Here is a 13,276-nt window from a genome sequence, read left to right as displayed (position 1 = left end):
GACTGTGCAAATGCCAGGCTGAGGAACTGCTCAATGAGGTTCTAATAAAGGAGATGCCATGGCCGGTCTCTCACGGTGAGGAAGTAAGCAAAGCTACACAAGCCATGTAGCACGCAAGTCTCCAACCCCATTTCACCCACAGGCCTCTTCCCACACAGATGAGGAGCATGCCTTCCGCCACGCTGTCTTGTAGAGGACAGTGGTTACTGCTGGGGCTGGACCCCTCCATGAGGACGCAACACAGGCAGCTGGGAAAGCCCAACGTTCTTGTGGGTTTGTTGGGGTGGCCTCAGGAGACCCTTTCAGAGCTGGGGACTGAGGCCACGAGAGAGCAGCAGCAATCTTCCTGGCCCAGCTAAGGACATAGAACCATTTCCTGGCTAATCATCTATTCCACCCTGACTCAGGGCCACAGGTTCACTGAAAGGGCAGTACAAGGGCTTCTGTGGCCTGTCACTTAGCATGTCACTGGTGACCAGGGAGGGGAGAGGTGCCAGCTCTGGGGTCTCTAACACTGTGGAGTGTCTGAACTGCTTATGTTCTCACATGCAAACCTACTGCTCCCACCCCTGCTGGAGCCAACACAAGTCCAGGTCATCCAGCGGCTGTACCTGCAGGATATATGAGGTCATTTCAGCAGCGTCATGTAGGTGGGACTCCTCCTCCTCCTCTGTCCCTCTCAGCACCCCCATAGCACTCCCCACTGAGTCCCCACAACAGACTCATCCATTAACTTGACTTTGCGTGTCAAATATCTTTTCTGTTTAATTTTTTTAAAAAAAGTGAATGTCACAGGGGGCTCCAGAAATACATGCTTTTGAATTCCAGCCATGGAGAGGACAAAAGGAGACCCAGTATCTGCAGATATGGCTACTTTCCATAGAAAGGTTTATGTAGCGGAGACCAGCCCAGCTCCTCTGCCTGAGAGAGAACATGTGACCATCGGGCAAGGGCTGGGGGACAGTGTCTTTGGCTGGTCAGAGCTTTGCCTAGAGCTAGAAGGTAGCTTGGCAGGAAGAGGGAGTCTCCCTGTAGCCCCCTCTAAGGGGAGAGGCAGGGGCTACCAGAGGAAGCATTTCAGTTTTGTCAGCCTCCCACTGCCTCTGAGGTTGTAGGACCCATTCCTTAAACCTAACACAAAGTAGGTTTATGATTTGAACTTGGATCTCACAGCAGCCCAGTTACATATCAGCAGCCATGATGCAGATATTGGCAGGAGAGTGGCCAGCCTGGACACCACTGTTAGACAAGTTTTTATTGTTAGGTCCACATAGAGAATACATTAAAACCCTTTATACCAAATAAGAGCAAATAATTATACCAATATAAACAGGGCCTTCGACCCTTGTGTTTTATTAAAATGGCACGTAAATATTAAAACAGCATACTGATCACGTCATACATCTGCAAGCCCCCAGGTGTGTTACTGAGGAGTGGCAGGTGGGCTTCCCGAGGCTGCAGACTCATGCATTGAGCAATTCGTGTTCTTTATCGGTTTTCCCAACAGCATCAGGATTTGATAATGGGTCGAGGTCAGCAAAGAGGCTGAACCAGGCAGTCAGGTCCGAGGTGGCCTTAGTAGGCTCTGGGGAGAAAAGAGGAAACATCAGGACACATACCTTCCAACACCCACCTCCGCCATGCTGCCTGCAGGTGGGTCCAGGCTTATCTTGAAACGGGAGGATGCTCAGACAAATCCCATCCCGCTCTGTCTCTAAAACAATTCAGGGAATTCCGTGTCCTGTTGGTTGGCTGAGTAACATTTCTAAACCATGGCCTAAAGCTCAGGGGAGACAGAGATCTTGGGTTAAGCCCCACCCCCGCAGGCGGCCATAGCCAGCAAAGCTGCCTTTCACCTCAGCCCCTGCTGCTTCACCACAAGCAGGAGATACCGTAGCTATTTCAGAAATCAGACTGCATGGCTGAGGAAGCAGGGTGTATTCCAGTGTCCACTGGAGGACTCTTTTTTAAATCCACTGGGTCAAGGGAGATACCGTGGCCACTCTGCTCAGGCTATAAAGCTCCAGGCCCGAAGGGGGTCGGCGCCTACACCCAGGCTGCTCCTCTCCTCTCAGGGTCACTGCCCTCTTCCGTCAGGCAGGGGAAGGAGGCCTTTGACATGCCTCCCCTTCTCCCACCAGGGGTGTCCCCACACCCCTTCCGCCTCACCAGGAGTACGGCCTTCAGCTGCTCTTTTATGGAACCACCTGCCCTAACTTCCTGAATGCCACAATTATAGAGCCAAATTATTTTCCAGATGAGGAGAACATTTTCAAAAGAGTGCCTGATGTAAGTGATTTCTACATAAGTTGGGGGCTCTTCTTTATATAAATCATTCCACATGAGAATCTTAAGTTCGTTGGCTTGGATGACCCGTGCTTTTTTTCCTTCTCCAACAGGTGGGAGTATCAAGAGCATGAAGAAAATGTCTCTTTGACAGGTTATCCTTCTAGCTAAGAGCAGCTAGGAATGTGCTAGCCATCTGGCTAAAAAGAGTCTCAAAAACCATTGTCAGGACCAGTTGCTAAAAGTGGTTATATTAGAGGGATGGGAGAGTATTGATGGGATTCTACCAACTTAAGCTGGGCCTTTGATCTTTTCATTAAAATGGCACCTAAACGTTAAGACATGCTGATCATGTTATACTTCTGATTTCTGTTTTTTGTTTCTAAATCTCTCATAAATATTATTACTTTATAGTGAAATAATCAGTGCATTTATTATAGAGATAATACACCTGTAAGCGAGGCTAGTTGCTAATATGCAAGTTATATTTGTGCAACACTAATTGAATTCCAAGAGCAATAAGCCCTCAAAGCAATTGGTTTATTTAGGGACGATAAACCGAGACTTGAGAGATCTCAAAACAGTTTGGTTGGGGCTGGGGATGGGAGCAAAAAGGGAGTGACTTTCTTTAGTCATGTAGGAGGTCACTCAATGAAATTGTAGGGCCAAGGCTGATTCAGGAGGAGTGGTCATTTCTTGATAGAGAATATCAAGATATCTCCAGGGAAAACAGACTACGCACTTACTTCCCCTTCCTCTTAACCTCTGTGAAGGTCTTAGAAGGCCCTCTGAGAGTGGGGATGACTCTGCCGGGGTGGGGGAACCAGGTGCCTGTGCTCTGGGGCAACCCTCACATTCCCCAGGCTCCCACAGTTGGAAGGAAAATCAGGTGCAACCATTTGCAGAACGCCTAAAAGAACAAAATGGGAATACTTTTTGATGATAACAGGATAGACATTTCCTTTCATTTCCTGTGGTCAACCCAGGGAAAGTGGGTGATGACCAAAGGAGAGCGAGAGAGCGGCACATACAGACAAGATATCGAGTTGAGCAGATGTTGTCCTCATGGGCTTGTCTCAGAACAGATCTCAGGAGTTTGAAAGGCCCTCTTTTGACAACTAAGCAATCTGGCTCTTCCCGAGGAGCACTAATTAACTATCTCGTTTAGTGCGGGCAATGGTATTTTCAGCTGAAGATAGCAAACCGCAGTGGCCTTTCCTACCTGGTCGTTTCCACCCAGTCTTGGGGAGCACCCAGTCACATGGAGACAAATAGATTGGAAAAAGGGAATTACAAATTAGGATATTAAGCCAGAAAAAAAAGTCAGAATGTAATTCCTAGGATCATGTAAAACTCTCCACCCTGGTAGCAGGCACTCAAATGGAAATTAGTAAGGAAAGGCAGAAAATTGTGTTAGGCCAGTGGAAAGGAAGGCAACTGTCATTTCAGGAGGATGAGACACCATATTACCTTTCACTGTAGGGCTGCTGGCGTTTGCACTGTTTGCCTTTGGTGCTGGCCATGGAGTAGGAGGGCCTAATGTTCAAAACCAGAGATCGTTAGATCTAAGAAAAAGCAGTCCCATGGCCCCACCAGCTCCTGGGCACAGACAAGTTTCTTCACCATGGTGGCCACCCAAGAAAGGGGAAAGGTTGTGTGACAAGACCTTTCTTCTCTAGGTTCCTCATAGCTGGACTACGCTTTAGAGGAGAGTCAGTATATATAATCATGCCCAAAAGTATGGAAAACTAGGGAAAAAATTGGCTTTTGAAAAGAAAATGAGAAATTGTTGAGGTTAAAGCAGTTTTGCTTTTAGCTTTATGCCACTTTTTCTTCTCAAGTAAGATCATTGTATGATCACTCCAAAGCGTATCAATAACGTTCCAAGGAAATGCCTTGTTTTTCTGTCACAAATGGGAAATGCTGAAAAAAGGCAACACTGTTAAATGTAGCACTAAAACCAGCAAACTGCAGGTCTTCTCTGCTTCCACTGTGAACCAATTCACTTATTTTCTATATGGCTAATTTAAATCGGGAAGCTTAGTTCACACAGATAAATAAATGGCAGCCCAGTCCAAATATCTGAAGAGAAGGAAAGCCCCTCTTACGTGATGCCACACCCTCACAATGGCATTTAGCTTGTATAGCCCAACAGTCTGTAATGCCCCCTATGCTCTGCCTGCCCGAAATGATTAAGAGGCATTCGGCCTCCTGGAATGTTACCATGTGCTTCTTTGCATGTCTGTTTTAATTCTTTGTGTGAAAGTCCTGTCTTCTTAGTAAGACAAGGAATTGTTTCTTTAATGTCCTCCAGAATTCCTCAGGCAGTGCAGTTATGTTTTTGTGGGTTAGGTCCATTGTTCATGCTCACTGTGAAGCGTAGGCCATCAAACCATGTGTCACTATTGGATCCATCATGGTTAAAACTGTATCCCTTTACTGGGATGCTCTGGTCTCCGTGTTTTCTACAGAAAAGGTCTTGTTTCTGATACGGCTCTCAGGAGACATCATGTTTGCATGGCTGAGTTCAGCTGGGGCAGTGAAACAAATTTCTAGGGCAAGAAAGCCACTCAGTATATGTCACAAAACTGATAGGATTTAATGCTGGTCGCTTATGCTGCCATTCTAAGATTCACAATAAGGGACTTAATTATAGAATCATACTCTTTTGATTAGTTTGCATTTCGGTCTCGTCTCCTAGAGTTGTGAGCCCCTCGAAGGCAGGGATTATTTATGTTTACATCCTTGACTGCAGTCCCTGGCACATGCTGGATGTTGAATTAAGATAAACCATTGAAGAACTCTTTTAAACCATGAGACGTACACTAGCGAAGCATTATTTTAAGGGATGGCAAGGCAATGCTTAGCACAGTAGATGCTATAATACTCACTGGCTGAATTATTTCACTTTAGGAAGAGGCATACACACTTCTCTATGAAGACTAACGAACGACAAGTGAAACAGGTGGCTTGTGACCTACTTATGGGCTCTAACACAATGAGAACATATAGGGGATTTTAAAACGTATTGTTATTCACGGGAAAGGTACTTGAACATGTAATTAACATACCTCATAAACAATCAAAAGCACCAGATGTGGAGGAAACTTTCTGGGATGATGCACGTGGTCTCTGGTGATGGTTGCACAATATTAATTTACCAGAAATCTTTGAACTGTTACCTTACAATGGGTGAACTTTATGGTATGTACATTATAGTTTAATAAAGCCGTGAACACTATTTGGTGTAATCCAGGAGTCACATAACCTCCCTGGTTCCTAGAAAATTGGCCCAAGAACATTTTCCTTCTAAACCCAAATCATATAAAACAGTGGTAAATGTGGAAAGTTAAAACTGCAGTTCCACTGTGTGCCAAATAAAGCTGAATGAGGTAGAGTCTCACTGGGTACATTTTACCCCTTTCCCTACAATCGTCCCCCTGACACCAAGTAGAAAGACCCACCTGCACTAGGCAGAGTCCATGCAATCTTTCCACCAACCCCTGCAGCCTGACCTCCATCTCTTAGAGTGGTGGTTGTCAAAGTGTGGTGCCCACACCAAAAGCCGGGGCTTCCGCTATGAGCTGGTTAGAAATGCAAGTTCACAGGGCCCACCCTGACCTACTGAGTCAGAATCCCTGGGGGTGGAACCTGGGAAACTGTTTTAACAAACCCTCAGTTATTGTTAAACAAGTGTGAGTTTGGGAAGCACTGCCATAGATAGTCTCTAAGGAGGCTGCCAGAGTCACCATCTCCATCAGAATCAGGGACATCTTGGTCGAGGCCAGAGCAGAACACGGAGAGAGGTTCTCCTAGAAAACAGAGGGGTCCGCTTCAAGACCTCACCTCCCCAGGTCCTGCAGCTTTAAGCCCTTCGATCCTGTCAAGCTCTCTGACTGAGTTCAGGGAGGCCCACACTTCTAGAAACAAACTCCAATGACTCAGAGAAAAGCCAGGTGAGAGGTATGGAAGTCAACCCCTCCCTGATTTCTGTATGCTATTTGATACAGTGGGAACTCAACAAGATAATTCTTCCCATTTCAAAAATATGCACCAGAGTCATTTTTTCAAATGGCTACAGAGAACATGGAAAGAGGTAGGTTCAAAGCACTGTATTTTTCAAAGTATAAAATGGAACACATTCCTAAAGGAGGCAGAAATAAATCTATATGTCAAAATGGAGCTCCCCTCGCTTTATGTAATGGGCATGTTCCTGAAAAGTTACACATAAATAAAATGTCTGCATATTAAGTCATATTTTAGGAGTACCAGAAATACAAATCATAGTTTCAAGCCGATCATTTAAAGGATTATAATGGCAGATTTATTCATAAAGAAAATAAATGTCTTCTAATTGGATTCCTTTGTAACTACGGATTTTTGAATATCGTTCACCTAAACACTCACGAACCGTACAAGCAACAGCTAGAAACTACGAATTTCGGGGCATCTCTGCAGCAGAGGACATGAAGGAGGATGAGCCTAAAGACATCCCCTCTTTGGGGACTAAGACGATGAGACGACAGTATACCTCAGAATTTTCACAAAGACACAGGGTGTCACTCGTCCCTTGTCCCATGGTGTGAAGCAGAAACAACGGCTGCTTTGCCGAGTCACATTTTCTCCTCGAAACAGCTAGTAAGCATCATTCTAACAATCCGTCTACACGTGCATGAAGGGAGAAAATGGTATGGCTGTGACACCAGTTATATATTTAAATTTTTTTAAAAGAGCAAATCTTAAGCTCAGCTGCAATTTCACCCTCGCTCACATCATTTTGGGAATTATTGAAGGGAAGGGTGCTGTGAGGGTAATTATGCATGGAATGCCAAGCCAGATTTCAAACGTCTTAGCTTCTGTCAGGAAAACATTCTATTTAAAGAGAACTTAGTGTTGCTAATATTCCTGTAATTGCCGTCAACTGTTCTCTACTTGGTGTTAGGTGGTTGAGGCGTTTTTAACATGGAAGTGGCTAGAAAGACTTCTCCCCATCTTAGAGTAATTGTGTCAGGAGAGAGGTGGTGAAGAGTGGCCGCAACAGAGCGCTGAGAGCTCTGTGAACAAAGCAACTATCTTAGCTCTCAGTTCCTTTGATATGTCAACTGTGCTACCCATTTGTAGGAAACACACATAAAATTTTATTGGAGCAATCCTGCCCCCTTTACTTATATAAGGGAAAGGGAAAATCAGCCAGGAATAACACTGGCCAGCTAGAGCAGCAAGTGAAGCCAAAATAACACCATGCAGAGTAGCACCTCACCGTGAATGTAATTTCACTAGCTAGGAGAACAAGCTCAGGTTGGGCTGATGATCACAGCCCGGGGAGCTTTGGGGTGGGGTTGGCCGTGAAGGGGAAAGTGGTAACACCACAGCCATGATGAGCACCAGGCTACTGTCCACACTTCCATGCTCTGAGCACTGGTTTCCATACCTGCAAAGGGTGGATAAAAATTCCTGCCTCGTTAGCTTGTATGGAGAAAATGGGATCTTGTACTAGGGGAAAGCAGGGAGTCCAGGGAACAGAGACCAGGTCCTTAACTGACCTACACTGAATCTGGAGTTTTGTACAGTTCAGCAGTCATCAGGGCCATCCTCAGGTTCACACTTAAGGATAGTTTTCTTTTAATCTAGTGATTAAAAGATTAAATCCATCCATCCACCCAGTCTTTTTTTAAACATCAACTGTATTCTAGGTACTCAGCTATGTTCTGAAAATATGATGGTTTAAGCAACACAAATATGGGCCCTTCCCATGACAACCTAAAGCAAGAGACAGAAAATTAAATAAATTGGAAATGAGGTGAGCGAAGAGGAATGATTAAGGACTGGGTATGAAGGGACTGGAGAGCAGAAACAACACCTAAAACTGACTTCTGGGGCAAAAGGGGGAGGGGAATCAAAGGCGGCCCCCTGGATGGAATGACATTGAAGCTGAGAATCTGAAGGATGAGAAGTTAACCATCTTCTGAGCAAGCATCATGGGTGTGTAGGTGGGTAGCATGCTTTGTGGGGAGGGGAGAGCATGTGTCAAGGTCCAGTGGTGGGGAGAACTGGGCTCACTGAAATTTGATATGGCAGGAGCCCAGTTTACTGACATAATACATGGTTCTCCAGCAGAACAATGTGTTTACGTCAAGTAAAGGTGTGAGAGGTTTGGGCAATGATGAGACAGGGGCTAGGTCCTAAAGGACCTTGTGAGCCAAGCCGAGGAGTTCAGACCTTACGCAAAGAGTGGATAAACTGCAACACCGTGGGAATTCTGGATTTCCTCATCTATAAAATGAGGGTTGGATAGATGGCCATCACAGCTGCGTGCATGGACTGATGGAGTCACTTATGTCCTGCAGAGAGCCAAGACCTGCAGCTGCTCCTCAGCAGGCCTAGAAAGCACGGCTCTTGGATGGAATAAACGATCCCATTGGCTTATGCCAGAGTGCTTACTCGACCTTCAGACTATGTTTCAGTACACCCCACAGTCTTTTTTTCCTTCACATTATTCCATTGGAGTCCCAGAATTATCAGTTCCCTGCAGTCAGGCTAAGCTAGGAACAGCGAGAGGTGAGCTCTGATAGAAGAAAGGTGAACGTGAGATAAACCAAAGGTTGACATTTCATTAGTCTTAAATGAAAACCCAGCCAGAAGGAAACAGCACATCAGAATTGGGGAAAATAAAAGAATATCTGGAAGGAACACAGGGCTGTATGTTTGTGAGTCTGGAAGAAGACTCCTTACTTCAGTCTGCAGAATTCTAAGGGCTCTGGTTCAAAATCTGGCTTCCCTCCTACCACAGTGCATTTATTGTGGACAGATGGCAACATTTCAGTATCAGTGTCTATTTCTAAATTACATTTTGGATGTTGGTGGAGAATAGAGAGGAATGTCGAATGGGGGCCTATCAACCAGGCCTTGTCTCTACCTCAGGCAGCCTCTCTGGCTGGCTCTCTTCCTACTCACTTTCAGAGGCCTCAGGAAGCTACAGTTCTCTCATCACTGTATGACACAGGAAACCCCAGCCCCTATCATGCTAGTACCTTCAGAAACTTAGAAATCCCAGCTCAAATGAACTCCTCCAAGTTTTCAGCACAACTTGATCCTGAATATAAGTTGCTTTGTTTTGCTCTCCTAGAGCTTGAAGGGGGGTGGGGAGGTTGGATATAAAGTCTCTCTTACTAAATTCTCTTTCCTTTCTATTCCACCAGAGCACTGGGGAGCAGAATGAGGGGAGACACCAAAGAAGAGAGAGAGAGAGGCAGAGGAGAACGGGAAGGTGAAGAGGGGGAATACTGAAGAGGTGGAGGAGACAGAGGGAGGGGGAGAGAGGGGCAAAGCGTGTGGGAGAGTCGTGAGGTTCCTGTGGCGGTAGGAACATTCTACCTCAGTCTTCTTGACACTGACCTTGAGGACACAGCACCACCTGGACCACCGGACACTGGCGAGAATGAGTGTGAGTGCACATGGGCGAACATGTGGACGACCTCTAGTACAGCGAAGATTTTGTAGACAATCTCAACTTCAAATAGTCTACTCTGGAACATCCCCTAACTCTTGGGGTTGACAGGGACCCTGTTTCCCCATAGCCATATTCTTCCTCCATAATAATCTGGCTAATTATTACCAGTCCTGCTCCTTTGGGAGCATCCAGAGAGAGGCCTGAAGGAACATGCTGGGGAATCATGTTACTGAGTACCATCAGAGACGTGGTACTGAGAGGCTAAAGGCACAGATTCCAGCATCGCAGGCTCTGGTTCTAAACATGGCTTGTCTCCTACCCGATACATGTATGATCTCAGGCAGATTACTCAGCAGTGCTGTAACTCAGTTTCCTGGGCTATAAAATGGAGATGATGATAGTACCTGCCTGGAAAGGGTGTTGTGAGGATTAAGTTAACACACATAAAAAGCACATGGGACAGTGCTGGGCTCATAGTGTGTGCCATATAGAGTACTAGTAATTATTGATTTACCAGCTACTCATGGCAAAGTCACAGAATCACACAATTTTAGACCTCAGCATCTTTGAAGTTGGGGTTAACCCACAGATAAAAGATAAAACCTGCTGTGGAAAGGTGGAGTGCACACTTTTGTATAACTTGGGTCTCTCCTCACACATTACTGAGTTGTATGAATACCTCATTTTACAGATGAGAAGGCAAAGGCCCAGAGAATTTGGGAGTCCTGACCAATGGTTGCAGAATGAGTGAGAAGGTGGGGTGTGCAGAACACAACCCAGCTCTTCACGCCCTACCGTTTCATTGTTTCACTGAGTCAACATGCCAATAAGTCTTTCTACTCCATGTTTAGTTTGACTACTTAGTTATTTTAGTGGGTTATTTAATTTGGTTTTTGAAATGGTCTGGATAATCAGGGGAAGCAGTTTCAATACGAGGCATCAGAATTTTAACAGTTATTTAGATGCTTTTGCAATTCATGTATATAGACAGGTATTTTTTAGACCATCGATGCAGTGAAAAAGAATTGAGAGCCAATATTCATCTTTTCCTCCCTTTGGGGAGGGGGTGAGCGGACTCCTGACAAAAGCATAGCGTGTGGTTAAAGTGCATTATGGGATCCATCATTGACACAGGGAACCTGTTCTTTATTTGTACCACATATTCTGAAGGTTCCCCCATCAGACGGAACATCAGAGGTGGAACTGCAGAAGCCTCTGCTGGGCGCTCCTACGTGTGGTGGAAGCTAAATGGACTTCCTCTTTCAAACACTTAGGTTCTACCTTTTTTCTGTCATTTTGAGTTTTATAGACATTCAATTTGTAGCTGTGGGCATGCAAAGGAAACAGGGTAACTCAGAGGTTACAAAATAACTCCTTTAACATTGATTTGATAGAACCTAGCAGAGGAAAAGGAAACTTTAAGCAGCCAGATGATCCTTGTAAATGTTAAATCAGATCATGTCCATCCTTGGCCCAAGATGCTGTGATGGTTCCCAAGTTAGGAGACCCTGTGTCGCCCAGCTTCTGTCTCCTCTCTGAGTGCCACTCCCCTTGCTTCATTAGCTCCAACCACAGTGCTCTTTCTTCAGACCCTCAGCCAAAGTCAGGCATGTCCTTCCCTTTGGCGTTGGCATGGTGGTTCCCTCTGCCCAGATCTCTGCACGGCTAATTCTCTCACCTCCTGCAAGTCTTGGCTCAGATCTCATCCTCTCAATAAGAATCCTATTTTGTTTTGCAGCCGGTCCTGCAGGCCTCCAACACTCCCTATCTCCTGGCTCTACTTTTTCTTTTCTCCATAACATTGATCCTGCTCTGTGACTGTCTTCTTTATTATGTTCATTGTCTTCTCTCCATTAGAATGTGAGTTCCAGGAAGGCAGAAGCCTTGTCTGTTTTGTTCTCAGATGAATCACCAGTGTGTGGCACTCAGAAAGACCCAATAAATATTTGTTGAATGAACGTGAAACTTGCCAAAGTGCCAGAAGGTAGCAACCGCAAGGCAGAGTTTGTTTGTCTGAGAAATAAATGGCCTCCCTTATGAGGACCTCTTTCTCTTTCCATAGTAGAGCTTGCGTTTCTCTCTCATTATCAGAACACCTCCCCGCTTAGACCCAAGTGTGGTTTTGTGCCCCTTGGACTTGGAGCAAGGCCAAAGTGCAAAGCCCTGGGCCACTGTTCTTGTCATAGCTCTCAGGCATAGTTTTGGGGACCCTGCCAAGGGCCCTGCCATGGGCCTTGAGTTGAGATTTTCTCATTCTGCCTGTACTCAGGAAGAGTGCATTGGGCTCTGACTTCTCTGCTGTCAGCGTGGGACACTCACAAGTGAGTGACACTCAGCCACCCCAGCTAAGTGGGAGCACTGCCACCACCATTTCCTGTTGGCAGCAGGGGCCCTGGTGTCTCCAAAACTGGGGGCCGAGTGGGATTCATTCTACAGCACAGCTGGAGAGACCTGAGTTGTGGATGCCCATAGCTTGTTAGCACCTCCACCGCAGGTGGGCGAGGCTGATTCAAGTCATTGCTAGCATTGCTTATCTGGAGCGCCAGTAAAGAGATGGTGCAACTCAGAGCAGAAAAGTATTTTTGGATTACTTCATTTGTCCCTCCTATCTCTAACTCCATTTCTGAAAATAACCGAGATGGCTATAAAACAGGACTCACAAAGGCAGATAAAAGGAATCATGTGTTTTATAAAAAAGAGGGAAGACTTTTTTGTCTTGCCCACCAAGTCCTGCTGGGTCCATGATCTCACCTCCAATGACCTAAGGTTTTCTTAATAACCCATAATTACTTAATCATTCCAGCTCTACTGTTTGTTCTTAACTTTAAGTACCAGATAAACAAGTTGTTTACTACGTACATAGCCTAAATTCATGGAAAAACCAAAACAATTTGAGAATTTCGTAATATTGTCTGACAATTCAAGCAATATGAAAGGAGGGGAAAGGAAGTGTTGAAATACTAGAAAATGGTTTCCTTCCCAAGGTCTGTTTGTTTAGAAACTCAAACTTAAAAATTTAAATTTCAACCTGAGTCTTAGTTTTTATACTCGAAATCAATGTGCTCCCCATGCCGGCAACTCTCAACCAGCATGTGGGGTGTGGGCGAGCCTTGAACACTTCCCAATGTTACCAATCCCTTGTAATCAGTGTGGAAACTCTATTTCTGCTGTGGTGGGGGGGTGCATGGCACTAACTGTTTGGCTGTGTGTTTCAGGCAGAGAGGAACAGCTGAGCTGAGGGCACACTCAAGGTAGGGCTGGGCTAGTACGGAGTGAGAGCAAGATAAAATTTAGTGTAACGAGAGTTAAGAACCCAGTGCAATGTCAGGGGACACTCGGAAAGAGGGCATGTCTATGGGGATGTGGAGAACTTTGCCTCGGGAGATAATACAGGAGAACTCAGCTAGGACGATGGCCAGGCGGGGATGGCCAACCCAACAGGGCTATGATTGAAGAATGCCATGAAAAAGTCTAAAATCCAAGTATGATGAAAATATCAAGAACGATTCCTCTCACCTTTTAACAGAAAATATTAACACA

At 45.5% G+C, this 13,276-nt stretch overlaps 1 protein-coding gene across 19 annotated transcripts in view; it reads right to left on the bottom strand.

Annotated features, from left to right (window-relative positions):
- Window positions 1-736: 736 nt before the first annotated feature.
- Window positions 737-13,276, bottom strand: part of ICA1 (islet cell autoantigen 1) — a 133,580-nt gene continuing 121,040 nt past the window's right edge. For 6 of the 19 annotated variants that reach the window (XM_081079928.1, XM_081079943.1, XM_081079937.1 and 3 more), the window contains 2 exons: window positions 3,757-3,822; window positions 737-1,585 (listed from right to left, as the gene is read on the bottom strand). In XM_081079928.1, the coding sequence (XP_080936054.1) occupies window positions 1,464-1,585; window positions 3,757-3,822 (188 nt within the window). In that variant the 3' untranslated portion in view covers window positions 737-1,463. Of the gene's footprint in view, window positions 1,586-3,032; window positions 3,197-3,756; window positions 3,823-13,276 lie in introns of all 19 variants that reach the window. The other 13 variants (XM_081079927.1, XM_081079941.1, XM_081079938.1 and 10 more) reach the window with 5 other exon arrangements.

This window comes from Rhinolophus hipposideros (genome assembly GCF_964194185.1).
Source record: "Rhinolophus hipposideros genome assembly, chromosome: 18".
Lineage (NCBI taxonomy): Eukaryota > Metazoa > Chordata > Mammalia > Chiroptera > Rhinolophidae > Rhinolophus > Rhinolophus hipposideros.
This window is presented reverse-complemented; position numbering and strand designations above follow the sequence as displayed.